This window comes from Eleginops maclovinus, chromosome 9, assembly GCF_036324505.1.
Source record: "Eleginops maclovinus isolate JMC-PN-2008 ecotype Puerto Natales chromosome 9, JC_Emac_rtc_rv5, whole genome shotgun sequence".
NCBI classification, from domain to species: Eukaryota; Metazoa; Chordata; class Actinopteri; order Perciformes; family Eleginopidae; genus Eleginops; species Eleginops maclovinus.
Genome location: NC_086357.1, coordinates 9406560 through 9434085, shown reverse-complemented (window position 1 = coordinate 9434085; position 27526 = coordinate 9406560). Strand labels below are relative to the sequence as shown.

Here is a 27526-nt window from a genome sequence, read left to right as displayed (position 1 = left end):
ATAGGCAGATATCATAGCAAAATATTGCAGTAAATGTTATAACTTAACATATTTCTGTACACTTACCAACATCTTGAACTGGCAAACAAGTAACTTTAAGTAAGATTCCTTTGTTTTATTTAAAGAATTGTGTCCAGTATTTTGCAAAAAGTGCATTGTTAAATTGCAAATGGGGTGCCAAACTGATCATGTGTTTGGTTTTTTGAAAGCTTGAGCTGAGGTTTTACACCGTGGGTGCTGGTTTCAATAAGTGTCCTTTATGTCATGTCACAGCAATTGAAAAATATTTTTAACATGAAAAAAACCCCCAAAACTTTAAAACTCAAAAACGTGGCATGAATTTCGTTAAGTGTTCCCTTTTATATACCTGGAATGGACGACTCGTATAGATTGGTTAAACAAAAACATAAAAACAAGTTTTAATCATTTATATTCATGTTTTCACTCCCACGGAGGAGGTGGAGCTTTTACAATCTTTTCGGAGCCCACACACAAGCCACGGTGCTGACGTTACCGTAGCAACGGCCTGCTGAGTAGGGGGGGGGGACGACGCTTGAAGCGACTTGTGATTGGTCAGATCAGGCTCTTGTTCGGCCCTAATCCGCCCTCTGATTTGTCAGATCAACAGTCCCTTTTACAAATCCAAACGTGATTGGCTGGTTTCTCAATTTGCGGCCCGCCTCTATGAATAAGCTCTTGCAGCTGCACACTAGTCAGAAAAAAAGCAAGCGGAGGAGGCGCTAGCATAATATAATGAGTTGAAGCTGGGTTGTTTTGAGGAGTAAAAAGTTGTTTTTTTCACTCTACTGTTGGCTGAACTTGGAGCTCAGTGTTTACTTGGAAATATACAAAGTTGGGAGAAATGTAGGGAAACTTCGGCCGACTTTGTCGTTGCCCCACGATGGAGGAACCTGCGACAAGGCAAGTAGTAAAACCATGACTAGTTAGCTTACTAAACGTTTTCTGTTAAATAATATTGAAACTGTGCATTCCATTATCTTTAAAGGGCTGTGCGTTCTGTTTTAAATGTATTGTGATGTTTGCCAATTCTGTTAAAAATATTGACACTTTTGAGTAGAATTATAACAGGATTACCCTCCACAGAGAGTTGGAGATGTCGCTGTCAGACGGTACCTCGGACGACGACATGCCCTTAAGTTTACCCGCAGAGGGCAGCCACAGTGGCAGCATCCGAAAGGTGAGACACCTGAACACACACACCTACTCACACATTAGGTATGTGAGCAGTGGTATTAAGTAACTAAGTACATTTACTGAAGAACTGTACTTAAGTACAATTGTAAGGTACTTCCATATTATGCTACTTTTGTACTTCTAATCAAACTACAATTCAGAGGTGAACATTGTTCTTTTAATCCACTACATGTAGGCCTATGTACCTTTAGCTACTAAAAAATACTTTATATACACATGGATTTAATTCACAATTAGTTGAAATGAGTTCTGACTTTACCAGCTTGATAAACAAATTAATACATCAATTACTGTAATCAAAATATACAGTATAATATATAGGACTGTGTATTGGGCCAATATGCATGAGTATTTTTACTTATTTTTATTTTGGTACTATCAAGATGCAAATACTTTTGTACTTTTACTTGAGTAACATGTTAAATAGGACTTTTACTTTAACTGTGTACAAGAATAACTTCTATTACCGTTCTGTAAACCCTCCATCTGTTGTTTTTCTTACTTTTTTCCATCATAGACAAATCTTGTACTTTTAAAATTAGAAATACCTAAGTGTAGGAATACTCTATTACAAGTTAAACTCCTGTATTCAATATGTTACTCAAGTAAAAGTATAAATGTATTGGCACCTAAATATACTTAAAGTACCAAACGTAAAAGTACTCGGTATGCAGATTGACCCATTTCAGAATCATATGTTGTCATTATATTCATTAATGTTTTTATCAAGCTTGTAAATGTGGAATACATTTTTAATAATTGTTTTTACTACTGGGTAGCATTTGAATTTCATTTCTAAAGTCTTATTTAAGTGTTGATTTATATTTGTTATCATTAATCCACTTCTGCAAAGTAACTGAAGGTACTATGTAATCTAGTGGAGTAAACGTCCAATATTTACCTCTGTACTGTACTGGAGTAGAATAACAAAGTACTGCAAAATGGAAATACACCTATAAATTCACTTTTAGTAAATGTACTTACACCACTTTAAGAACCCCTCAGGCAAAACCATGCACTAAGAGCAATGTGGCCTTACTTCACATAGTGAAAAAAGACACACGATACAGCTGAGATGATACATTTAATTTGATTTGATTTAAGCACCAGAAATATAGCTAAAAACCTAAACATATAAAACTGAAATTGTCTCCCTAGAAGTTATGGAGAAAATGTATTTAGTCATTTCTTTGAGCACACCCTTTTATTATCTTAAGAGACTTTTAAGAGTTGGCACCTGCATTCGTACAAACGCTGATATCAGGTAAATCAGGCGGTCTGCATTCCCACGGTAGCCTATATCTAATCCCTTGAATGGGTAAAATATAACTGACAAGGCATTTCCTAAACAGCTAAAACAACTAGTTGACTAAAGGATGAGTTGCTTGACAGAAAAATCATATATAATTATTTTGACAATAGTAATTTTCAGCCCCTCAAATATTGAAATGTTCTGCTTTTCTCTTAATATATCGTGTTTAACAGAATTGATTAGGGCGGACAAAACAAGACATTTAAACATTGGACTTTGAGATACTGGCATGGATTTTTTCATTGTTTCCTGACTTTTCAAAACCATACGATTTAATGGAAAAATCCCCAAATAATTGGCAGATTAATTGATGATGAAATCGAGTGTCCATGTTACTAAAAAACATGGTCTGCTTAGAGAAACTCACCTGCACTGGGAAGGTTTTCAACACAAGCTTTTAGGCTTTATCTGCACTGATGTTGAGCAGCATCCATCCTCCCAGCCTTCCTGATGGTTGAGCAGGAGTGGGAGCTCGGCCAGAATGGTAATCCACACTGGCACTCTGAGGATTAGTTAAAGCGCGCATGCTAAACAAACACCTTAACTGGGTGAGAGGGAAACAGCAAGATAAAGAGTGAGCAGATGAGAAACGTCCATATACTGGATACATTCACTAGAGGGGGGATTAGAAGGTGAGGTAAGGAGCGAGTATCGGTCTGTTTACAGAACAGCTGCCGCATCTGTCATGTTATCGTGCGGCTGTTTACCTTGTAGTGAAACAGTGGTGCATTGTGTGATAGAGCAGACATTTAACAATCAGCTGTTTTGGTTCCGCTGGCAACCTGCCTATTGAAGCGAGATTTAGAGGCTTTTAAATCATCAGACAGATACACAGCTCTGACATAGACCCTTTTTTTATAGAGTTGTGCAGGGAGGATGTTAGCATCCCCCTAGTTCCCTCTACAAAAAGGCAATGGGATTTTTCCATCATTTTTTAATTATAGGCCAAAACAGTGGCAAACAAACATTTATGATGCTAACACGTGTTATCAGCTAGTGACCTCAACATATTACCACCGTTTTATCATTGTTGAAACTTAAATACAATTGCCAGAGGCTTACGTTAGGTTATAGACAAACTACAACACGTCACATGACCTAACTTCTAAATAATGTCTGACTTTGGCACAATGATGTTTTTAGACATTTTAGACAGCCTTCATCATTATAATAAAGGGTAAAAATATTAAAAGACCAACTTTGATCGAAATGTTGCAAAAAATAATAAAAGTTAAAACCCTTTCAGACCGATAAAATGAATAAAACAATATAAAAGTAGGTCAATTATAAAGACTAAAAGACCATTTACAGTAAAGGTGGGTGTCACTATAAAAAGCTAAAAAAAATGCTGCCGCGCTGATATTTCCTGGCAGGGTGTTCCACAAATTAAAGTCTCTTTAGCTCATTTCAGGCAGCTAACCCAAAACACGTTAAAAACCCCTTAACTTCTACATGAGGGAACCAGAAGTACTGAAATGCTAACTCATTTACATACCAAAGGATTCATTCCTGCACCACTCGATTAAACATTTCAGTGATTTAAAATAGTCCTTATTAATGATTGCATCGTCTAACATGGCCTCTTCTTTATTTCTTTCTCCGTCTGCAGGGATGTGATCCCTTCGCTCAGACTCAGCGCAGTAAGCTGCAGCACCGGCGATCCCGCATCAACCAGCAGATCAACAAGGAGATGCGCATGAGAGCCGGAGCGGAGAACCTGTTCAGGTGAGCTGCTGCCCAAGTTTGTTTGTGTCTGTCGAGGGGAAAAAAAGTGATATCACTGTCAAGATAACGCCAGCTGATACATTTAACAAGTGAATTAGTTCAGAAATAACTGGACTTTTCGATGGTGTTACCCATTTATAAGTATGAATTTCAAGACAGAACACGAGTAAAAGGGTTTTAGGTACGTGTTGTGTCAAACGTAGTCACACGGACCTTTTGTTCACTGTGTTTCTTTTATTTTGAAAGGGCAAACCTTCTTCTCCACCAGACCGTTGCCTCTCAGATGGGATGATAAATGCGAGTCTGCTTCTCCCTCTGTGTTGGTTGCTCTTTGTCAGCGTGTTGGAACTGTCACAGTTGTAGCGTTGTCCTGTGATGGGAAAAGGTCAGAGATCACTCCCCTCCAAAAACATACCAGCACCAGCTAGTTTTATGGCTCTGTTTGTGTCCGCTGTGACTGATGTCCGCTTGTTGTTGTTGAGCCAGTTCGAGTCACCCTTCTTTTGCCACCAATACTTTTTTTGTATGATGGCTTATCAGCCAACTGAACTGTGCCTGCTCTTTAGCTGTCATTTCCACTGCACACGAGAGTCTTATTGGGGTAGAAATGTGGGAATAAAAAGAAAAAAATGGTGGCATAGCATCAAAGTCTTCATTCTGAGAATATTAGTGTCATCTTTATCCCCTCCAACTCCCAGCCGTGTGTCGGTGCATTCGCTCTCAGGCTCCGTACGTTTCTCATGCACTTAAAGGTAGAGCACGGCAGAGGCTGGAATCAGGATTTTAATAAAAACATTTACAACAACAATAGTGAACTTTACAAAACTCTCTGAAAACACACTCCTGAATATGCAACTTCGAAGCAGAGGAGCAGGAGAAGGAGGAGGAAGAGCCTCTTAATTAAAGCAAGGAGTTTGTTTTCCTCCCGCTGCTGTGTCAGAATCTACAAAGATCCACACAGAAAACAACAGTGTCTTTTAATCCAAATTAATCAAAGGTCTTATTTTTATCCCAGGACTTTGTTTGCTACAGCTGATGAAGCACAGCTGCTCCTCCTTATATTTGGTTTTGTTATTCCGCAGTCTCTCTTTTACTATTTGAGTACTTACGTTGACAAAAGAAGTGTACATTTCCTTTGTACGATTCTACATTTCAAGATGACGTCTTCAAATATTTGCTTTACTATGATAGTCTAAAACAGTGGGGTCCAAACTACGGCCTGAGGGCCAAATGCGTTTGATTCGTCCCTCAGCCAATCCAAAAAGATAATGGAATATGGCCCACAACTGAAACTTGTGCTTTTCTTATATTGTACTTCTTAAATATGTATGTAAACATATATAACACAGTAGTATTCATGGGTTAATAAGCCCTTTTTTCAAATCAATTCAGTCAATTAAAGCTGAAAACGTTTTCTAAAAAATCTTAGTTGATAAAAAATCTTATTTACATACCAAGCTTGAAATAGACCCTTCTTGTTTCTTCTTCTCATAAGCAATCTGAGGCTTCTGATTGAAGGGATAAGTTGCAACACTTTTTGTAACAAAATAAAGTAAACCCCTACGCAGAGCTGTAAGGAGGCTGTTTGCTTCTTAAAGCATATTCAGGTTTCAAGCATAATTTGATTGATTTTGCTAACTTATAACTGAACCTAACATATACAGCAATATACCTCACATCGGGTGAGGGGCCCAGCCCTTCGTATGTTTTTCTGCATGTGGCCCGCAGTGAAAAAAGTTTGGACACCCCTGGTAAAAATCTAAAGATGAAATTATTTGAGTCATAACTTTTCAAAGAAAAACACAACCTTGTTCATCTGTTGAAATGTAACAATTTAACACTTTTTTAATATTAACCGAATATATTCCGGTTATGGACTGTTGATTAGACCAGAAATAAGGTGAAGTAGGGCTGCGTGATATTTGATAAGAGGACATTGCACCTTTTTTTGGTCTACGAAATATGTGCATTATAAAGAGCTGAGTAAATAAAGTAACACGGTACTGCACTTATAATGTTTCATGTGGCACTGACAGGCAGACTGGACAGGTAGGGATTTTTCCTGTTTTTTTGGGGATCTCCCCCCCCCCCCCCCCACCTCCACTTATGACTGGATTTAGGCTGTTATTCTAAAAGCTGATGACTCAGTTTAGGGGAAATAAAACAAGCGCTCCTGCCCTTTCTATTGGGACGATAGGTCACTGAGACAAAGAGGGCCCCCCCACACAGCCTGCCGGCCTGTAATCAGCCGACTTTGTGTCCACCTCCTGTCCTGTTCTCATGCAGAGATCCCAAATGGAGCCCCGGCAGGCTCATCCCCCCCCCCCCCCACTTAGTTGTCTGGCGCTGTCAGACCTTCTTTTTTTCTTCCCTGTCCTCCCCCTTTCCGGTCAATTGGAGTAGATGGCACATACAAAACATCTCACTTTCCCTTCCCTCAGACACTTTGTGGAATGGGGGGCGGGGCTAATTACACATAAAAGAGGGGTTGTTACTAATCAGACTTTGTGATTGGCTCATTAAGATGTCATTTGTATGTGCTGCAGGTTGTTTCTCTATGGAATTCAGCTGGTCAGTTCTTATGAAACGATCGTATAGGTTACTAAAAAAATATAGTCATTTAGCTTCTCATACTTCCTGTTTTCCAGTCAGTTCAGACTCTCTGAATTAGGGAGTTATTTTTTCCTTTTTTAAAGCTGCAGAATGCTGTGCGTGCAAGTGGGTGTGTGTGTGAGGGGGATATTTGGCAGCCCATTTAAAGCTGACTAATCAGATTGTCCATGGACTGATCCCTGATATACTGTGTGTGTGTGTGTGTGTGTGTGTGTGTGTGTGTGTGTGTGTGTGTGTGTGTGTGTGTGTGTGTGTGTGTGTGTGTGTGTGTGTGTGTGTGTGTGTGTGTGTGTGTGTGTGTGTGTGTGTGGCAGTGACGAGAAAGGTGAAGGTAAGGTGGTCCAATTGGACATATTATCTGCAGGGGCTTTGATTGTGCATTAAAGCCAAACCACTTTCGGCTCCAGTTACTCCAGTCAAAAGCAAACAATAGCAAAAATGTTATCAAAAACAATCTACTAGAATGCTAGTCTGTTCGTCTTTATAAAACAAAGGCTGAAAATAAGCTGAAACCCCTCATGGATCTAAGTGTGCGAGTATATCTTCCCTCAGTTATCCCATCATTTATAAAATACTGCTTTTGGAACATTTGACTCATAAAACTGATAAGAGAACTTTTCCTGCAGCTGTGAGTTCCAGTACTAGTATGAACCAGGGAAACATCCTGCAGGCACATAAATATGCAAGTTAGAAGATATCCAAAAGCCAGGGAATCAAAAGTAAACATTATATAAGCAGGGTCAACAGGAGGGGTCATACGTTGCTCCTATCTCAAGTGGCTGCTAGGTTTGTACAGTTTATCATGTCATGTACAAAATCGCACAACCCCTTTCTTTTGTTTGGGGAAAGTGTTACTTTTTCTTCAATTGACACAAGCATCAGCGTTAATGTTTATCAGCAGGATTACAAATCGAGCAGGTAAAGACCGTCTCGATTGACGGCTTATTACTGTGGAGTCGCTGTCACACACATTTGAAAGGACTTGGATACACAGCTTTTGACCTATTCATCTGGGAAAATACAGCCAATCGTGTGTGTGTATCTGATACCGTGGTTTTACAGATCAAATATCATTTTCATCAACAGATTTCACAATGGATGTATAAGTGGTTCATCTTTTAAAGTCATAATTAAATCACAATCCTTTTTGTGATGAAATTCAGTAATTGGTCCGTTTACTTTCCCACCAGAAATGAACACACTTGCTGGCAAATATGAGTTTGTTTTTAGCTTACAGATTACCTGTGAACGCACCATTAGGCACACAGCTCTGTCTCGTCCTTGAGCATCGGGATTCAATAACGGCATAATTAGGGTACATAATATCCTGCTTTATATTTAGTTAATTTTGTATAATTTGTGTACATTTTTTGTCCCAAATGGATATGTTCTACTTTCTTTTTAAATGCTATTTTATTTTATTTTAATTGTGTTGTTTTTATGCTGCTGCAACAAAAACATTTCCCAAATTGGGATCAATAAGTACTTCTATCTATCTTTTCCTCGGAAGTCTGAGGAATCCAGTGATGCCCCAGACTTCCAGGAACATTGTGTGACGTTGACCTCGGAACCACCCCCCCACCACCACCACTAGTAGTGTGAACTGGCTTACTCAGCACTTAGACCCTCCCCGTATAACTGGAGGAGTGGAGAGTCTTAAAGTGAGGAGCAGAGGGAGGAGGGATAGGATGGTTGCGTAAATTAAAGACGAGGCTTTTTGCCAGAGATAACTGCACGGTTCATTATGTTCACGTCCTTTAATGCAGATTTTCAGTGCGATGTGTTATTTATGGTACTAAGCTGTGTGGTAAAGGAAGACACACAGTGACGATTTCAACTGACTTGTCGCCCTGTCTTTTTTAAAACTAAGGTACGTTTTATTTCGGTCGAGATCTTTGTGTTTTCCATTCTCAAATGAGAAGGATCATTATTGTAAGCAACACATTGAGAAGAAGGGAGATGCATAACCGGTTATTCATTCACAGTATTTAAAAAAAATGATAAAACAATGAAGATCAGTTTATACATCATCTACTTAACCCTTATGTTGTGTTTGGGTCTCCTGTGACAGTACACAATATAAGGGTTAAATGATATAAAAGCTACCCTTTAGTTTTTTTTATTGGAACAAGGCTTCATGATATCCTCCTCAACTGCTTTATAAACGCTACACAACGCTGTTCGACAATTTTAGCCAAGTGTGAAGGTCTCGGCAAAAAAAAATGTGGTTTTCGGAACGGGAAGACCCAGCAGTGCATTGTTGTCGGTGACTCTGGGTCAAATGTGGCCCAATCAAGATTCTTCTTAATATTGGATGATTATTCATTGTTTTTGAGTGAGTTAAATCATGGGTCAAAATTGACCCGCGAACACCATGAACGGAATAAGCTTTCTAACACAACACAAGGGTTGAGTTATATTATCAATTCTAGAACATCAAATAAAACGTTTAGGGTTCCAACTCACAGTTGATTGTCTGTGATTAATCAATTAGTCTATACATGTCTGCAAAGAGGCTAATATGCCCATGACAAGTTCCCAGAGCCAAAGGGTTTAACCATAAAGCCAATCTTAATAATAATAATAATAATAATAATAATAATGATAATAACTTTCATTTATATAGTGCTCGGTCTTGATTAGTTGCCTTATTTAAAGACATTTTAAAGCTGGAATAAATGTAGTTTAGGAGTGTCTGTAATGTTGGAAACACAACCATCTCATACCCAGTTTCAATATCTCACATTTGCCTTATAAATTTGTTGGTATGTTGACAAGTAAATTCTAGACAATAACAACTTTTCTTTCATTAGAAATGCAAGTGTGTTACAGTCTGTAATATGATGGTTTGATGGAGATTTGATGTGTGTGTGGATCCCCACAGAGCAACAACCAACAACAAGGTGAAGGAGACGGTGGCTCTGGAGCTCAGCTTCGTCAACTCCAACCTGCAGCTGCTCAAAGAGGAGCTGGAGGAGCTCAACAGCAACATGGAGGTTTACCAGACAGACAGGTACACAGCTCTCACACACACACACACACACACACACACACACACACACACACACACACACACACACACACACACACACAGAAAACAATGGCCCAATTATAAACCATGACCCTTTTTTTATTATTTGCTGAATGAATTCCAGGCCAGACTCATTAGTCTAATGAGAAATATAATTGGAGAAAACAAGCATCCATTACAGTACATGTGTGTATCCACAGGGTGCACTGTGTGTCTGGTGTTATATGTTTGTGGGGACCAATGAAGGGGGGATTTAAAAAAACAAGCTCTAGTAGTCTATTAATATAGTCTAGTGCACTGCGTTAAAAGTAAGAAAAGTAACTTTGTGAATAAATTTATTTTCATTTTGAATTAAAAATGGTTGGTTCGTCCACCTCCCTGCAGGCCGGCCCATGTGATGTTCTTTGAGTGTTTCCTGGCTAGGGAAGTGTGTGTGTGTGTGTGTGTGTGTGTGTGTGTGTGTGTGTGTGTGTGTGTGTGTGTGTGTGTGTGTGTGTGTGTGTGTGTGTGTGTGTGTGTGTGTGTGTGTGTGTGTGTGTGTGTGTGTGTGTGTGTGTGTGTGTGTGTGTGTGTGTGTGTGTGTGTCCTTCACAGCGAGGTTTCTCCCTCTGCAGCCGGGGTTCATGGGAAGGATAAATCCCCTGATTAGAGTGTCATTAATGGCCCCATGGAGTGCGTACGTGTTTCGGTTCATTGTGAATGGGAGGCAGGGGGGGAGGTGGGGGTGTCAGGGCCACAAGGGTTAATACTCAGCTTTAGCCGGTGGGGCTTGAAGACTAGCAGATGGCATTGTTGACTTGACTGCTCCATCCTGCTCTGTGTTCACAGGGTGGTTTACTAGCAGTGTTACCTGTGAAAGACTACACACACACACACACACACACACACACACACACACACACACACACACACACACACACACACACACACACACACACACACACACACACACACACACATATACATATGATGTTATTATTTCTGTTCACAGTGAGGCTATCAACGTTCCCATGATCCCTCTCGGTTTAAAAGAAACCAAGGAGGTGGATTTCACAGTTTGTATCCAGGTGAACATGACATTTCATTATTCAACCGTTTTGATATGAAAAACACAAAGCCAATGATCTGTAGAGACTTTTTTACTCTTAAGTTGGCTTTTTTTTTTAGCATGAAATAATTGTTGAAAGATCACAGAGGCACCGAAAGCTCAATCCAGTCTTCAAAAATGATTTAGATATTAGAGTTCCCTGTCAAATTCATTTGTCCTCATGACCGTCCGTCTCCCCTAACAGGACTTCATCTGTGAGCACTACGGAGAGGACAGCTCCCTCTACGACAAGGAGATCAAAGAGCTAATGGATCTCAGACAGGTTCATAAATACAAATAAAATGTGTTTTCAATTCAACAATGTTGAACCATTGCAGTCTCTTTAATGTTATGGGACATTTGACTTATTTTAATACGTGATGTTGTTTGGGCCAGGCCATGCGAACACCCAGTCGTAACCAGGCCGGTCTGGAGCTGCTGATGGAGTACTACAACCAGCTGTACTACCTGGACCAGCGCTTCTTCCCTATTCACAGGACCCTGGGCGCACACTTCCACTGGTAGGACATGAGCTTTTCCTCATGTGCAATCCTGGAGGTTCTTGAATCCTTAAAAAATTATTTAATATTTAAAACAATTCGGAAACAAAATCTTCAGGCGTGTAAGCAGACAACTTAATTATTTGCTACTGAGCAGAATCAAAATACAAATGTAGGACAAAAACACAGCTGGCTAAATGTCATTCAAGAGCCTTAGTAAATTATGCCATAAAAATATTGTAGAAAACTTGAGTTTTTCCTAAAAAATCATGGTATTGTATGCCATAAAATGTCCTAAATAGTCATAAATATAATGTATTTTTTTGTCTGTCATTGTATTTTACGCCATAAGAAAAGCTATAGAACAAGCTGGTTGTCTGATGGATATCAATCTCACAAGCTGACTAGCAAACAGCAGCCATCTATCCATCAGAGAACGCTGGCTGTCTATTTTTCATGCTAGGTAACGTTCCCTATCCGGCTAGTTAACTAGCATGTGTTAGCTACCTCTCTAACAAGCTAGCTAGCAAATCTTGGCTATCTAGCTGGCTATTGCAAAATTGGTGGCGCTCATAATTGTAGGTAGAATGATAATTTACTACCCCATGGTTAAACTCGCAGTGCTGGCATGTGTTTACCATTCTGGCAGTGAGAGCTGTTCTCAAACTATTGCTGACCTGCTTTTTAATCCGAACGACTCGAATGTAAAATAATAATAATAGTAAAGCATGTCGTAGACAAAAGTCAAACTTAATATAGTAAACTAATAGCAGGCAAGGCCATAGAAACCTCCTGCATAGTTCATGTAAAGTATGAGCATTTATTTGATATGATAATTGTTTTCTTCCTTCATCCCTTAGGTACGACTCTCTGACAGGCGTCCCGTCGTGTCAGCGTACGCTTGCATTTGAAAAGGGAAGCGTGCTGTTCAACCTCGGGGCCCTGTTCACGCAGATCGGAGCCCGGCAGGACCGCTCTGCCACCGCTGGCATAGACCGAGCTATAGACGCCTTCCAAAGAGCTGCAGGTAGGGAGACAGCACTGTAGCACTAATCTTTTTCCTCATCATTTAATCTCTCCATTATTTTATTCATTATAATAGTAACCTCGCTGTGTGCCCTTTGACAGTATAGTAAGCTAAAAAGGTCCTTCTCGTAAAGGCATGGTAAATAATGCTATTACGTTTGAAGTATACAATATTTTCCATCAATGTCATGAATTAGGTAATAGTTCAGTATGCCGTACATTAGTCATGAATAAAGTCATAGTGTGGTGAACTTATAAAAGCCTAGGAAGTCTTTTTATAAATGAATTCATAATTTGTGTCCTGTTTCTCAGGAGCATTTAATTACCTTAAAGAGAATTTCTCCAACGCTCCCAGTCTGGACATGAGCAGTCCCTCGCTGTGCATGCTGGTTCGTCTGATGGTTGCCCAGGTGCAGGAGTGTGTGTTTGAGCGCGTCACACTCACCACTCAGGACACACACTTCACTTCACAACTCCACCTGGCTCAGGAGGCGGCACGGGTGAGTGATCTCGACTCTGGGTGTGATGTAACTGCTGACATCCTGTGAGTCTCACACCGTACGTGCACGTGTGTCCCGCAGGTGTCAGATGTCTACCTGCTGGTGCTGCAGACCATGGCGCAGCCCCTGATGAAGGACTACGTGCCGTTTTCTTGGGCGTCCATGGTTCAGGTCAAATCTGAACACTTCCGTGCCATCTCGCACTACTACGCTGCTGTCGCACTCTGCGATCACACATGTGAGTCACACACAAATATTTTAATGGGGACACATTATGCTAATTTCAGGATTTGTGTTCTGTCAAATCTGTCTTTATACTTCTCATACTGCCTGTGCTGCAGCTCCTCTTTTCACCCTCTGTCTTAAACCAGAGCCCAGTCTGACTGGATATCTGGTTCTGTCAACCGATTAGAGATGTCCCGCCCCTTAGCCTATTACATACAATGTGTAGGGGCACTGTCCAATAGAAGAGCGATTGTTACATTATAACTTCATTATGTTACGGAAGTAAATGAAGGAGTCCAATTGAGGCGCTTCAGGCAGGGGGGGGGAGTGTGTGGGAGAGAAACTCTTTGGGATTTTAGCCTTTGCAGACCATTAACATACACACAAACCTATATTTCACCCTACAGGAAATGGAAAAAACCTCAAAAGCATGATAGGGTCTCTGTAATATTTGTAGGTAAAAACCTCTGCAATGAGTACCTTTTACAAATATTATGGTATGTCTGAGGATTCAGCCCTAAAGTCATCCCGTACCCAAAACAGTTCTTTCAATCACTCACACTCATTTATAAAGCAAGTTTAAAAACAACACGTTGACCAAAGTGCTGCACAGAACACAACCTTTACATCCCACTGCATCTACTCACGTTACCTTGACATGATTCTTGTGTAGTGTCCGTTGAGGAGGACGAGGGTGACAAGGAGGCTGAGAAGGCTTTCCTCCAGTTCTACGTCAACGTTCCTGCAGGGCCCCCGCTAAGCCAGGTTCTGCGAGACCCTGAGAAAAGAAGAAAGCTTGGTGAGTTCAAGGAATAGGTTTATATTTACACCTGACGTACTGACGTGTCTATGTGAGTGGGACAGACGGGGAGATATTAATATTAATACAGATACAGATTACTTGTGTATAGTCCAAATATTTGTACAAATGATATTTTAGTACTACAGCAATGTTGTTTGTTTAAACTGATGTCCCTTTGACTTTGAACATCTGGTTTTAGATTTCCAATCTAGGTAGATGTTGTATTCACATGTTTTAAAGGGGACAAATCATGACGGTTTTAAGTTTCATATTTGTGTTTTGGGTTTCCACTATGACTAAGATATTCACATGCTCTAAGCATTATATTTTCATGCTGTCTATCTCACTATACCTATATTCCTACGAATAAACCTGATTGGGTGGTCTTATTTCACATTTTAGGGGTTGGTAGGCATTTCATACATTTAAGGTCCCGAACAGTGAAAATGTTGATGTGTGATCTTTAACATGATGCGTGATTATATGCGTGCAGGGAAAGCTCACCTGCGGCGGGCGGTGATCAGACACGAGGAGGCCATGCGTGTCCACAGTCTGTGCAAGATCCTGAGAAAGATGGACATCCTGCAGGACGTGCTGTCCCTCACACACAAGCGCTCGCTGGACAAATACTCAGAGCTGGACAGAGAGGACGACTTCGATGAGACCGCAGAGGCTCCAGAGATCCAGTGTAAGAGTTTAAATCACAGTAATATGAAACCACAGTATGATTTAGTAACAGGAAGTGATTGAGGCTTCTTCTTTCGACAGCTCAAACCCATCAGAAACCAGAAATCACTCCAACCAACTTCTCTACGGTCCAAGTCACCGATATCTTCCAAAGACTCGTAAGAAATATACATTATCAGAAATACGTGATATGCATCTTGTCCACCTGCTGTTCCTGATGACTCCCTCCCGTTCTGCAGGGGCCTCTGTCAGTGTTCTGTGCGCGGGCTCGCTGGGGTCCGGTGCGTGTGATCTGCCTCCAGAAAGGGGAGGGGGGACTGGGTCTCACGCTCAGAGGAGACTCCCCCGTCCTGGTGGCTGGAGTGGTGCCTGGAGGCTGTGCAGCGGTAAGACAAACCCCCTCACCCATGCTCGTGTCTCCCACAACCTGTCCACTATGAGGTGGATAGAAACACAAACGTTACTACAAAGAAAATGCATCGCCTCCATGCAGTCTTTCTTTCTTTTTTAAATCCATGATACTTAGTTGAGTTTTATCTCAATTCTCATGTTTTTCTGTTGCTGGAAAAATGTCTGAGCCGTGCTAAATGCAGTAAACAATATCCGGGGCCAGCAGGAAACTGAATCGTTGTTCAGCAGACATAAAATCCAGCTGGAAATCAGTTTAAACTGAATTAAATTAAATCTGCCCCTGGCTATTTTCATTTTACTGTAAGACTTCTGTTGAATCGACTTTATAACCAGCATCATTACAAATCCACTCGTAAAAGGCGGGGAAGGCAGAATCATTTTGGGCCAACAGTTCATATTGACCTTAGAGCATATTGTAATCGACGTTGCTCTCTGAAAGGCTTTAGGACATGTTGTCTTATCAGGAGACAGGATGACGGCTCATGTAAGGGAGGGGGCGTTTCTATTGACTGCTTCACAAATGTTAAGGATTTTCATTCTTCTCATAATGTGTGTGTGGCACAGGAGGCGGGACTAAGGGAAGGAGACTACATAGTAGCTGTGGACGGAGAAGACTGTAAGTGGGCCAAACATGGCGAGGTGGTCGCCATGCTGAAGAGTTGTAGTGAACGAGGAGTGGAGCTCAGCGTGGTCACGTTACACTCACACGACACACAGGTAGGAACGTGACAGTGTGTGTGTGTGTGTGTGTGTGTGTGTGTGTTTGGTGAGGTTGTACCAAATGTCTATTGAAGTTTTTGTGTGTGAATTTGAAAGTCTGTATTCATTCATTATGTCATAACCCTAAGGTGGAGAGGAGGGCTACTGCGCTGTCCCACAGCAGCGATAAGGAAAACACTCGGCAGCGAGTGCTGGGCGGAGCCAAGGGCCAGAGCTCCGCCTCCTTGTTGAACTGGAACAGGAAGAAGAAGCGGGAAGGAGGCGGGCCCAATAAGAGACTAGGAAGCACTTTCAGTTTGTCGTTCGGAAGCATACGAGACCCTGAGGCCATGTACTGAGACACGGCTGCAGAGGAAGCACTCAGGGAATCACAATAGGGGAGCACGACCAGGAAGGCATTAAAGACTGACAGGGGGGCGGGGGGGATCTGACAAAAAAAGCACAAGGTTAGTCTGGTGAAATTGTCCTTGGCTTCTTTTTGTTATAACAGTCCAGGAGAGTTGAAGAATCCTGCCCACAGGGAGAATTCTATACTCATGTGTGCAGTGCTGTGAGCCGCCTTGGAGGAAAAAACCTGAGGAACATTCTAGATGCAGGATGATATAGAATAATTTGGAGAAAGGACTGGGTTTTGAAATGTACAGAAGGCCATGTTGCTTCTGCTCTGTGAAATCAAAGTGCAGAGATTTGGCTGGCATAATCCATGATGCACATGTGATTTTTGAAGCACAATGCTGACCCGTTACGTTTGTTCTTGGAGACAGGAAGCCACGGAAAAACAAATAATATTTTTGAATATTAACTTAATTTAAAAAAGCTGGCAATTTCATCACATTCCCTGTGTTGTCAAATCTTGGCTTCAACATCTTGTGAAGATTAAGAACATTTTTACTGAAAGCTGAAAGCTTCTTTACAAAATCTTTGTATTTTTACAATAATGGAACTGAAACAAAACTAATCGAGAGGGAGAAGCAAGTATTCTTTTTCTTGTGTCTTATATCACCCTGAAGTGGTCTCTGTCCTGTGTAACCACTGAAGTGCTCTCACTTCTCCCACTGTTATATCACACGGTACTTTACGTTAAAAGTATGAAAGAACTATGGATGTTCTTGGAGAAATGTTTTTTTGTTTAGTTTTGTCATTTTTAGATGATTGAAAGCACTTCAGACGTAATGTTTTGTAGTTTTAGGATTTCTAAAATGCACTGTGAAGATTGAGTCTGTTGTTAATAATGTAGTTCTGACGATTGAACACATAGAGGATGTGTGTATTGGAAATGAAATGTTATTGAGCCTGCCCGTGTGAGTTTTGTGTTGTTGTGCCCTTAATGTTTAATGCCTCTGTAATGTTACAGTCCGCCAATATGAGGAACAATAGATGAGGATGCTAGCGGGAAATAATGTTATTTTTTCTGCGCTATGATTAGAAATGTGAGAATTGTAGCACATAACTGTTTGGTCCAGCTTAAAAAATCAGGCTGTTTTTTTTTCTAATGGCCTGTGAGTTTTTGTTTATTTTTGTATCATGTTTGTGCCATGGCGGTCCGTAGTGATGAGAACAGAAAGCCACAGGGAACAAACACACGCTTTGTTTTCACAATTCTTCTGTGATGTGTTTCTGTATTCAGAAACCCTGGTACGATCTTTTCTACTCCGCTTTCTGTGCTGTGTGCGTGTGCGAGTAAATGTTTGTCCAGATTATTGTGAAAGTATTCTGTTCCTTGTTGGTGTTTGTAACTGAATATCTGACCATCCCTTAATAACAGCATTTGGGGATTTGCACAGTATTTTTTTCATGTGGAAAACAATAAAAGTGAATGATGAAAACGATCAGCTGCATCTGATTTAATATGAGCTCACTCCTCCCTCTTGTGGGGAAAAACAAACAAAAGAAATCATGACAATCAATCAATTATAATAGTTGGATATTCCATATGTGGGCTAAATTAATATCAATTGAGACCAAAAAACGTGGTTGATATTGCATGTTTCACTCCTCAATAGCTCAGATACTGCCATAAATAGCTTTTTGATTTCACTCTCATACAGTACTCCTCAAATCACATGACCTTTGTTTATGGTTATTTAACATCACCTTCTTTTCACTACTGCTGGAGTTCTTCTTCTCCATCTTACTGGCCCCTGTCCAGTATTTTTACACAGCATAACACCTGCCTTTTGTTTAGGCAGCATTACTGATGCAAATAATAAACAGCAGATGATTCTCTGGATCAATGGTTCACGTAGGGAAGAGCAGATTTGCATTTGAGGATTGTTTTGAATCTTGGTTGAATCAGAAATGTAAAAAAAAGAAAAGAAGAACGTTGAAGCCCATTGTGTATAAAACTGAAGTCACATTATATAATAGTAGTTGTTAACAGTAGTACTTTTTAGTTGTGGGTTACTATCAGTAGTAGCCTAGTTATCTGACATTTACGTTTTAAACATACAGCTCTGGAAAGAATTAAGAGACTACTGCAGCATTCTCAGTTTCTCTGGTTTTATTATTTATAGGTTTGTTGTTGAGTAGAATTTATTCTATAAAACTGCTGACAACATTTCTCTGTGTTGGAATTCAACAGAGACTGGAATGGAATGGCTGCCATACAAGTAGAGATTTAAAAAGGTCCACATTACTTTACGGCAGTTATCATTCTTTAAATGTATGTCCACTAGAGGGCAGTAAAACATAAATTAATGCTGACAAATGCTCAGGCCCTACAGGTGATTTTAGCCAGTGATTTTATTCCAACGTACTGTAAGGCACTTTCTTGGTAATAATTAGGTGTACTGGAAAGCATTCTTACCTTTGAGCGGAGTGAAGGGCAGTTTTGATCATGAAGGACTTACTCACCATGGCACATCCAGGCCTTGGACTTGCATTAGTCACTACAGCTGGCTGAATACAACATCACACTCTACTCTTATGTGTAGAGATTGAAGATACAAACAACAGTATTTGCATCAACAACACTGTGATCTGGGCGCACAGAGACATGGGGTAGGTTGTACGAGTTGTATTCCCTGAACACAGTGAGTAAATTACTGAAATGATCAACTACAAGGATAGTTATTTTCACCTGAAACATTCAGTGACAAATTTCTATCGCCCGTGTCCCACTGATACAGGACACGAGAGACACTGCGTTCACAAAGTACAACCCGCAAAAAAATCCATATTGACCGTCAGCTTTACAACAAATGTTTATTAACTATATTTATATTTGCTTTACATACCGACAGTCAATACTAAAATAATCAGAGTCAAAATTTATGTTTTTGAAGGTGATTTATTAAATATCAAGTTGGTTTTCAAGTATCACCACTGGGCTAATGAAGTTCTTGTGGATGCGGATGGTGGGATGTAGTGGGATGTATTTATCATAGAACTGATCAATACCACATTATTCTCCTGTGGTTACTTACACGTGTATGCACAATGAAAAGATGTGGGGCAGAGGAAATTATTAAATCTCTGACAGAGTTCATGCGAAGGTTCTTTTAGAGGTTTTAAGAAAAAGCACATTTCTCTCTGTGATTTAAAGAAACACAAAAGTTCCTGGGGGGCCGACTGCAGGAGAGCGTCTTCAGTCCCTCTCTTGTCTCTCTATGGGGGCCCCCACCGACCCCAGGCCGCTCTGTTCCAGCTCTGCGATCACCGACATGTGTTTGAAGTCTGCAGGGTGGTGGTTGAAGTTCTCCACCAATTGGAACGTCTCCTGCCTCTGCGAGCCGTAGAACAGCTGCACCTGATTGGCCAAGCACTGAGCCTGGTGGACTGTCTGTGGAGGGGAAGGAATACAGTTGGACATGTAGCCAATATATGATTTAATACATATATGAGCATTTCCCTACGTTTTGAGTGGTTTGTTTGTCTGATTAGGAAAAAATGTTATGCGCGGCATATACATACAGTGGGGCAAAAAAGTATTTAGTCAGCCACCAATTGTGCAAGTTCTCCCATTTAAAAAGATGAGAGAGGCCTGTAATTTTTATCATAGGTACACCTCAACTATGAGAGACAGAATGAGAAAAAAAATCCAGGAAATCACATTGTAGGATTTTTAAAGAATTTATTGGTAAATTCCTCGGTAAAATAAGTATTTGGTCACCTACAAACAAGCAAGATTTCTGGCTCTCACAGACCTGTAAGTTCTTCTTTAAGAGGCTCCTCTGTCCTCCACTCGTTACCTGTATTAATGGCACCTTTTTGAACTCGTTATCAGTATAAAAGACACCTGTCCACAACCTCAAACAGTCATACTCCAAACTCCACTATGGCCAAGACCAAAGAGCTGTCAAAGGAGACCAGAGACAAAATTGTAGACCTGCACCAGGCTGGGAAAACTGAATCTGCAATAGGTAAGCAGCTTGGTGTGAAGAAATCAACTGTGGGAGCAATTATTAGAAACTGGAAGACATACAAGACCACTGCTAATCTCCCTCGATCTGGGGCTCCACGCAAGATCTCACCCCGTGGGGTCAAAATGATCACAAGAACGGTGAGCAAAAATCCCAGAAACACACGGGGGGACCTAGTGAATGACCTGCAGAGAGCTGGGACCAAAGTAACAGAGGCTACCATCAGTAACACACTACGCCGCCAGGGACTTAAATCCTGCAGTTCCAGACGTGTCCCCCTGCTTAAGCCAGTACATGTCCAGGCCCGTCTGAAGTTTGCTAGAGGGCATTTGGATGATCCAGAAGAGGATTGGGAGAATGTCATATGGTCAGATGAAACCAAAATAGAACTTTTTGGTAAAAACTCAACTCGTCGTGTTTGGAGGAGAAAGAATGCAGAGTTGCTTCCAAAGAACACCATACCTACTGTGAAGCATGGGGGTGGAAACATCATGCTTTGGGGCTGTTTTTCTGCAAAGGGACCAGGACGACTGATCCGTGTAAAGGAAAGAATGAATGGGGCCATGTATCGTGAGATTTTGAGTGAAAACCTCCTTCCATCAGCAAGGGCACTGAAGATGAAGCGTGGCTGGGTCTTTCAGCATGACAATGATCCCAAACACACCGCCAGGGCAACGAAGGAGTGGCTTCGTAAGAAGCATTTCAAGGTCCTGGAGTGGCCTAGCCAGTCTCCAGATCTCAACCCCATAGAAAATCTTTGGAGGGAGTTGAAAGTCCGTGTTGCCCAGCAACAGCCCCAAAACATCACTGCTTTAGAGGAGATCTGCATGGAGGAATGGGCCAAAATACCAGCAACAGTGTGTGGAAACCTTGTGAAGACTTACAGAAAACGTTTGACCTCTGTCATTGCCAACAAAGGGTATATAACAAAGTATTGAGATGAACTTTTGTTATTGACCAAATACTTATTTTCCACAATCATTTGAAATTAATTCTTTAAAAATCAGACATTGTGATTTTCTGGATTTTTTTTTCTCATTTTGTCTCTCATAGTTGAGGTATACCTATGATGAAAATTACAGGCCTCTCTCATCTTTTTAAATGGGAGAACTTGCACAATTGGTGGCTGACTAAATACTTTTTTGCCCCACTGTATATTATTTTGCACTAATGAAAACAGATTTGGCAGAGGTCAGCACTGTTAAAGTGCCCTTCTAGTTATTCTATAACATCAGCAAAAACATGCTTCTATAAGAGCCTTCACAAAAAATTGAGCCAGAACAGTATGTGTGCATAATTATGTGGCAATATCCAGAATAGTGTACATTCTATACATATATATCTGTAAATAGTAATGAAACCCCTGCAAAAGCAACAGTAAGGTGCATTAATAACTGTGTAGCTCCGAGCAGTGAGTACATATAGGTAAACCTTAGCATGTGAAGGACTTACTATGAACTTGGGGTCGATCTCTGCTGTCATGAGGACCATGCCCTTCTCCTCCTTAAGGTCGGGGTAGTGGTAGAGGATCAGCTGACTGGGAGCATGCTCGCCCATCGTCTGCACACGGATATGAAGAAAATTAACACCTCCAGTTAATATGAACTAACAGTCTTTACAATGACAAGAAGAAAAGAAGACTACAAATCCAACTTTATTTGTAATGGCAAACCATTAAGTAGCTCTGGTTTAATATGGACTTTTCAAAGTTGTGCTAATAGATAGAGCATTTGACTTAATTTTCCCTCTGAATATATGCAAGGTTATGCCTATGTTTTCCATAAATGAAAAGTACATTTCAAGAGTTGTGTTTAAACTTCTCATCTCTACTATTTTTCCAGATTAAAAAATATATAAACAGACATGCCAGAACTGAATGAAAGCTTTAACCTGGAACTATTTCAAATAAAGGTGAAAGTCTGAAAATATTTTTGCAACCCTACTGAAATTATTACAGCATGTTTGACTGCTTCAGAAAGACAGAAACATTATGGTTTATGTTGGTGTTAAAGCTGTGTAGTTCATAGCTTTATGCACATTAAAGTTAGAGCACTGATGGCAATGTGTGCATAAGCATTAGACTTTCCCAGCAGCATCTGAAGGGGTCAAGTCAGAGTCTTACCTGGACGTTGATGAGGGAGGTGAAGTGGAGCTCGTGTCCGGACCACTGACCCAAGAAGAACTCGTATCCCTCTCTCTGAGGCAGAGCGTACAGAAACTGAGAAGAGGGAAACCACAGAGAGACATGAGTTAGAAAAATAAAAGATGAGAAATGTGATGCACAGTTTGGCTGTAGCCATTCGGCCAAAAGCCTGCTTCATAAGTGTGAAATATAGCAGAATGTTGTTTCTGTTTTTGAATCTGCATCTTAACATCAGCATTTTGAGTGTAGGCAGCAGTGATCTCACCATAGGGGAAGCCTCTGATCTGCTTGAAATTAAGTCATACATCTGCGTCTGCAAAGTAAAGAAAGACAGGTTATAAGGTCATATATCAACGTGTATGGAATTTAAAAGAAAACTAACATCTTAATAATAAATAAATAAATATAAAAAGTAAGTAAAATGTGACTTTGGAAAAGGGGAGTAATATTCTTTATAAATTCAAACCAAGCATAGATGAAAAAAAGAGACTCTGATGTATCAGCATGTTCTCCGGTGTTCTACTCACCGGGATCACAGCGCTGATCGTCTCCTTAGTGGAATAATATTGCATCCAAAGCTGAGAGAAGAACACAAAAGGTCAAGCAAGGAACATGCAGTTCAAACCGTCACAGGAAACAGACTTTGGTTAAACTGGAGCGAGGCTGCACTGAAGGACAGAAGCTGAGGTCGACTCACCGTTGCGACCTCCTCACCCGTCATGTCCCGGATCTTCTCCAGGTTTAGGATGGAGTTCAGCGTCTGCAGAACAACACATAACACTTTATTTGTCAAATCACTGTATCTGAATGTATTACAATAAATTCAAAGACAAAAATATTTTTAACAGCTGTTCACGTTAACTTTGATGGTATGTTTTGATGAGAGTTATGTAATGCTTTGCTAGCTCGTGCGTGTGGATTGAACACCAAATTTAGTAGGAAATAAAACATTTTTACAGGAAAATACATTTTAATTGCAGCATGTTCCCCACCTTGTTCTTTGTGAAACCTCCTGACTCTCCTTCGCAAGCAGCAATCTTGTCCCTTTTATCCAACTGCCAAGGACATCAAATGAATAAAACCAAAGACACATATTCTATAATTCCTCTCCATTATGTAAATAGGTGCACAAGAGTTAAGTTTTGTCCAATTTATGAAGACATTTCAATGCACATCGTTACAAATTCATCAGATAATGCCCAGAAAAAGAATGCGTTTACATTTCTGAATTTATTGTACTGCTATTTCAAAACTTCCAGAATAGTTTCATGCAGTTCTGCTCTGTTACTGCGCCTGGCTGTTACTCCACCTCCTGCTCCATGAGCTTGACGAACTCCGCCTGCTTTGAGTGTCCAAGCAATTCCTTTTTGGCCTCATGACGTGTCTCCACTTTGGCTTTGAACTCCTGTGGTTTGGTGCTGAAAACAAGACGGACATCAAATCAGTAAAACAAGAGAAAGATAGAAATGCGCTAAATCAACTTTATTTCTGTGTTAAGGTAAAACGCAGCAATCATTTACAGCTTGTTAACTAACTCAAGCTTCAGCTCGATAAGGTATCTTATTGATAGTTTGGCCTATTTTGATTTATCAATTACAAGTTGTGCCTGCTGTTCGTGTCTTCATTAAAAAAAAAAAGAACATTGCATTTATTGCAGTGGCGAAATGGGGCAATTGTTTTACATGCAAGTCATTGGCTTTTTAAATGCAACATCATTTATTTAGAAAATCATGGTTCTGAAATACTCAGTCAAAGGGGTCAAATGATTAAGGTAGAACAATCACCAATGTGATCATGTGATTTTTGTTTGGGTGTTTTATTATTTGTATAAATGTACTACAAGTTGCACATCCATCCTCCAATACTCCTATTTATCTAAATAGCCTAGTAAGATGTCCGGCATACAATTGGCGTTCCAAGCACTGTTTGTTTATTTAAATTCCTTATATTTGACCCTCTAACCAGCCCACATAACCTCTCAACATTACCATAGACTTCTGGTCATACAAAATCACACTGCCGGTACCCCGAAAACATCATTAGTTGATCAGAATTTCCATTACGTTTTTGACATTGGTTTATATTGTATTTAAACTGGTCCAGTATACAACTTCTTATAAAATGACAGTTGTCTAACGGAGACATGGTGAAGGTGTTGTGCTGCTGCTGTTAGCTGATGACCTGCGGAGCTTCTGGATCTTGTCCTGGTACTTGTTGAAGAACGGGTTCTCCTCCAGCTCCGGCTCCTTTCGCACCGAGAAGGCTCGGTACTGCAACGGGACCAGCCCAGGGATCAGCGGCCTGATGCCAGGGACCCTGACCGCTAATATCCCCCGGTACAAACATGTCATTTGTACCAAAGCCGCCGCCATCTTTCCATCTCTTTCTTGCAACATCTAAAGTGCTCCGGCGGGAAGCTGCTTTCAAACATAGGTTCCGTTCAGTGATTCATTTTTACATTACGGTGGTAGACTACTGTGGCTGTGGCGCCAGGTTTTAATTATTCATTTATTTCTCATGGTACCATCAAATGAAGAGCACTGATGAGATAAGATAGGATGCTTCATTTATTTGTTCAATGTGATCGAAGAAATAGCCAGATCTTTGAGTAAAAGTGTGTAGGAATATTCTGTTACAAGTAAAAGTCAGGCAATGAAATGTTTAAACATGTACAAGTACAAACATATAGGCATCACAATATTCTTTAAGTACCAAAAGTAAAAGTACTCCTTATACAGATTGTCCCGTTTCAGAATAATAAATATGACATGCTTTCGATTATAATTATTGATGCATGAAATTGTTATCAAAGCTGGTAAAGGTGCAGCTAGTTTTAATGACTTTGTATGCTGCAGGGTAGCTTATGAATTTACTCCAGGTGTAACTAAAGTCTGATTTAAGTTTTTGTTATATTTCACATTAAATGAAAACATGAAATGAAACAGAACAAAAACAGCAAATAGTTTATACCATAGTGTATATCATGTTGTCATAGTTGCCCAAATCAAGAACAACAGACCAAGAAAAAAGTCATGTCTGTTCACACACGTTTAGTCTTTCTCTGCTTTATTTAATAATGACTTTGAGGGACACTGTGGGGGGTTTTCAGAGTATTCCTTAGCAAGAGTGAATGATGAACAACTGGCTGGATGATGTCCACGTTCAGACCACTGGAGGTCACTCTTCCCAACCAACACAAATAAATGAGCAAATAAGTACAGTAAACAATCTGCTCCACCTTCCAGAGTCACTTACTGTTGAGCTACTCTTTTTCCTTTTGGTGTGTGTGTGTGTGTGTGTGTGTGTGTGTGTGTGTGTGTGTGTGTGTGTGTGTGTGTGTGTGTGTGTGTGTGTGTGTGTGTGTGTGTGTGTGTGTGTGTGTGTGTGTGTGTGTGTATGTGTGTGTGTGTGTGTGTGTGTGTGTGTGTGTGTGTGTGTGTGTGTGTATGTGTGTGTGTGACATCCCAAGAAGACACCAGGATTCATCAAAAATGTTAATAAGCGTAAGTTTCAGCCCTACAAAAGAGACAAGAAACCATAGAGGGGGCAATTATGAATGTAGGAAAGGTGCATGTCTTGTATTCAGAGATAGAAGAAGTAGGCCTACTCAGATCTTGCACTTAAGTAAAAGTACAACTAACAGAGTGTAGAATACTCTGTTACATTTAAAGTCCTGCAATCAAAATGTTACTCCTGTAAAAATACAAAAGCATTGGGCTCAAAATATACTTAAAGTACAGTACCAAAAGTACTTTTTTATGCAGATTGGTCCATTTCAGAATATTATATATCGTATGTTTTGCTTATAATTATTGATGTATTAAAGTGTTATCAAAGCTGGTAAAGGTGCAGCTAGTTTTAATGACTTTTTATACTGCATAGTAGCTTGTGAATTTACACCAGGTGTATCCAAAGTCTGATTCCTATCCAAATAGAAGTAGAGTAGAAGTAAAGTAGCATAAAATGTAAATACTCAAGTCAAATACAAGTATCTCAATATTGCACTTAAGTACAGTACATGAGTAAATGTACTTAGTTACTTCCCACCTTTGTGTATAATCAGTTTTGGTGTGTGTGTGTGTGTGTGTGTGTGTGTGTGTGTGTGTGTGTGTGTGTGTGCACTAACAGACACCAGACTGTAAATGTAATGACGTGTGTTTCCCTGATGACCCTCTGAGTGCTTCTGTGTTTACTTTCCAAAGCCAATCATTTTTCATTACTGATCAATAAGCGACAAGATGTTCACTGTGAAGCAGATCATGCTGTTCATGTGTGCACATGTCAGCCGATCTACACCTCGATTATTCTCACTAAACATTTCACACTGAATTGCATTGAATTTGTTATAGTTTTGTACAGTCTTCTGGTGCTGATGTCTTTATTTATTGCTTTGTTTTTTTGCAATGCAGGCTCAAATGAAGTTCACATTGTCATCTGCACCTGAAGAGCTGTGCATAAGAACACAAAGGAAGGGACAAAGTCTCCAAATTGAGTTGAAAATAGATTTCACTACTTTAAATGATTAATAACCCTAGCAAAAATGTTGATTTAGACCTCAGTTCTGACTCTATATCTTTTCAGTATAACTTCTCATTTGATGACTGAACATCACATTCATGTTGGTGTACATCTATTTGCCAGGATTTACACACAAATCTGAGAAATCTGAGAACGATTTATTTATTTAAGTGGGAGGTAGGAATACGACTTTTTATTTTAAAAGTGCATTAAAAAAAAAGGAAAATCTACACATGAATATCAATATATAATATAATATTGCCAAACAATGATGTTGTTATTTTGTGTCAGGTGTGACTGTGAACAAATTTCTGACACTGATTTATTTCTTCTTCTCTCCTTTTCAGTTCTTTCTTCCTCTCCTCTCACTGACCTGCTGCCCTCCTCCTCCTCCTCCTCCTCCTCCTCCTCTCTGTATTCTCTCGCTCTCTTTGTTATGGGGGTCCTGCATGGAGGATGTATATTTTATGTGCGGCTCTGGAGGCTTTTACCATTAATTATAGAGAAACACTAAGCTCTCCATTTGCCGGACAGATGTTATTTTTTACTTAAGGAGAGAAAGGGGACTGTTCCATAATTCAGAGGTAATCCCGCTCACAAGAGAACAAATAAATATATGAATAAATAAATAAAGCAAAAGCAAGAACCAC

At 40.2% G+C, this 27526-nt stretch overlaps 2 protein-coding genes across 2 annotated transcripts; one reads left to right on the top strand and one right to left on the bottom strand.

Annotated features, from left to right (window-relative positions):
* The first annotated feature begins 720 nt into the window (after positions 1 to 720).
* Positions 721 to 17683, top strand: rhpn1 (rhophilin, Rho GTPase binding protein 1). Its single transcript, XM_063890607.1, has 16 exons — positions 721 to 921; positions 1105 to 1198; positions 4137 to 4252; positions 9750 to 9878; positions 10888 to 10963; positions 11189 to 11266; positions 11380 to 11504; positions 12344 to 12510; positions 12822 to 13009; positions 13091 to 13247; positions 13908 to 14033; positions 14530 to 14724; positions 14805 to 14881; positions 14963 to 15109; positions 15699 to 15851; positions 15983 to 17683. Exons 1-16 carry the CDS (start codon positions 902 to 904, stop codon positions 16190 to 16192), a joined length of 2058 nt encoding a protein of 685 aa, XP_063746677.1. The 5' UTR covers positions 721 to 901; the 3' UTR covers positions 16193 to 17683.
* Positions 17684 to 19123: 1440 nt separating this feature from the next.
* atpaf1 (ATP synthase mitochondrial F1 complex assembly factor 1) lies at positions 19124 to 24760 on the bottom strand. Its single transcript, XM_063890548.1, has 9 exons — positions 24540 to 24760; positions 23668 to 23776; positions 23351 to 23413; positions 23056 to 23118; positions 22886 to 22936; positions 22624 to 22671; positions 22338 to 22433; positions 21668 to 21775; positions 19124 to 19635 (listed from the first exon to the last, which is right to left on the bottom strand). Exons 1-9 carry the CDS (start codon positions 24752 to 24754, stop codon positions 19441 to 19443), a joined length of 948 nt encoding a protein of 315 aa, XP_063746618.1. The 5' UTR covers positions 24755 to 24760; the 3' UTR covers positions 19124 to 19440.
* Positions 24761 to 27526: the final 2766 nt, after the last annotated feature.

What these genes read in the sequence shown, in the direction of transcription:
- atpaf1 (XM_063890548.1), bottom strand. Translation starts at nt 24,754, where the DNA reads ATGTTGCAAGAAAGAGATGGAAAGATGGCGGCGGCTTTGGTACAAATG. An exon ending in GATCAGAGGCTTCCCCTATG is followed by an intron (nt 22,434 to 22,623) that starts GTGAGATCACTG and finishes CCCTCTTCTCAG; the next exon opens with TTTCTGTACGCTCTGCCTCA. An exon ending in AGATCGACCCCAAGTTCATA is followed by an intron (nt 19,636 to 21,667) that starts GTAAGTCCTTCA and finishes TCCCCTCCACAG; the next exon opens with ACAGTCCACCAGGCTCAGTG.
- rhpn1 (XM_063890607.1), top strand. Translation starts at nt 902, where the DNA reads ATGGAGGAACCTGCGACAAG. An exon ending in CGCCTTCCAAAGAGCTGCAG is followed by an intron (nt 12,511 to 12,821) that starts GTAGGGAGACAG and finishes CCTGTTTCTCAG; the next exon opens with GAGCATTTAATTACCTTAAA. An exon ending in TGGCTCAGGAGGCGGCACGG is followed by an intron (nt 13,010 to 13,090) that starts GTGAGTGATCTC and finishes TGTGTCCCGCAG; the next exon opens with GTGTCAGATGTCTACCTGCT.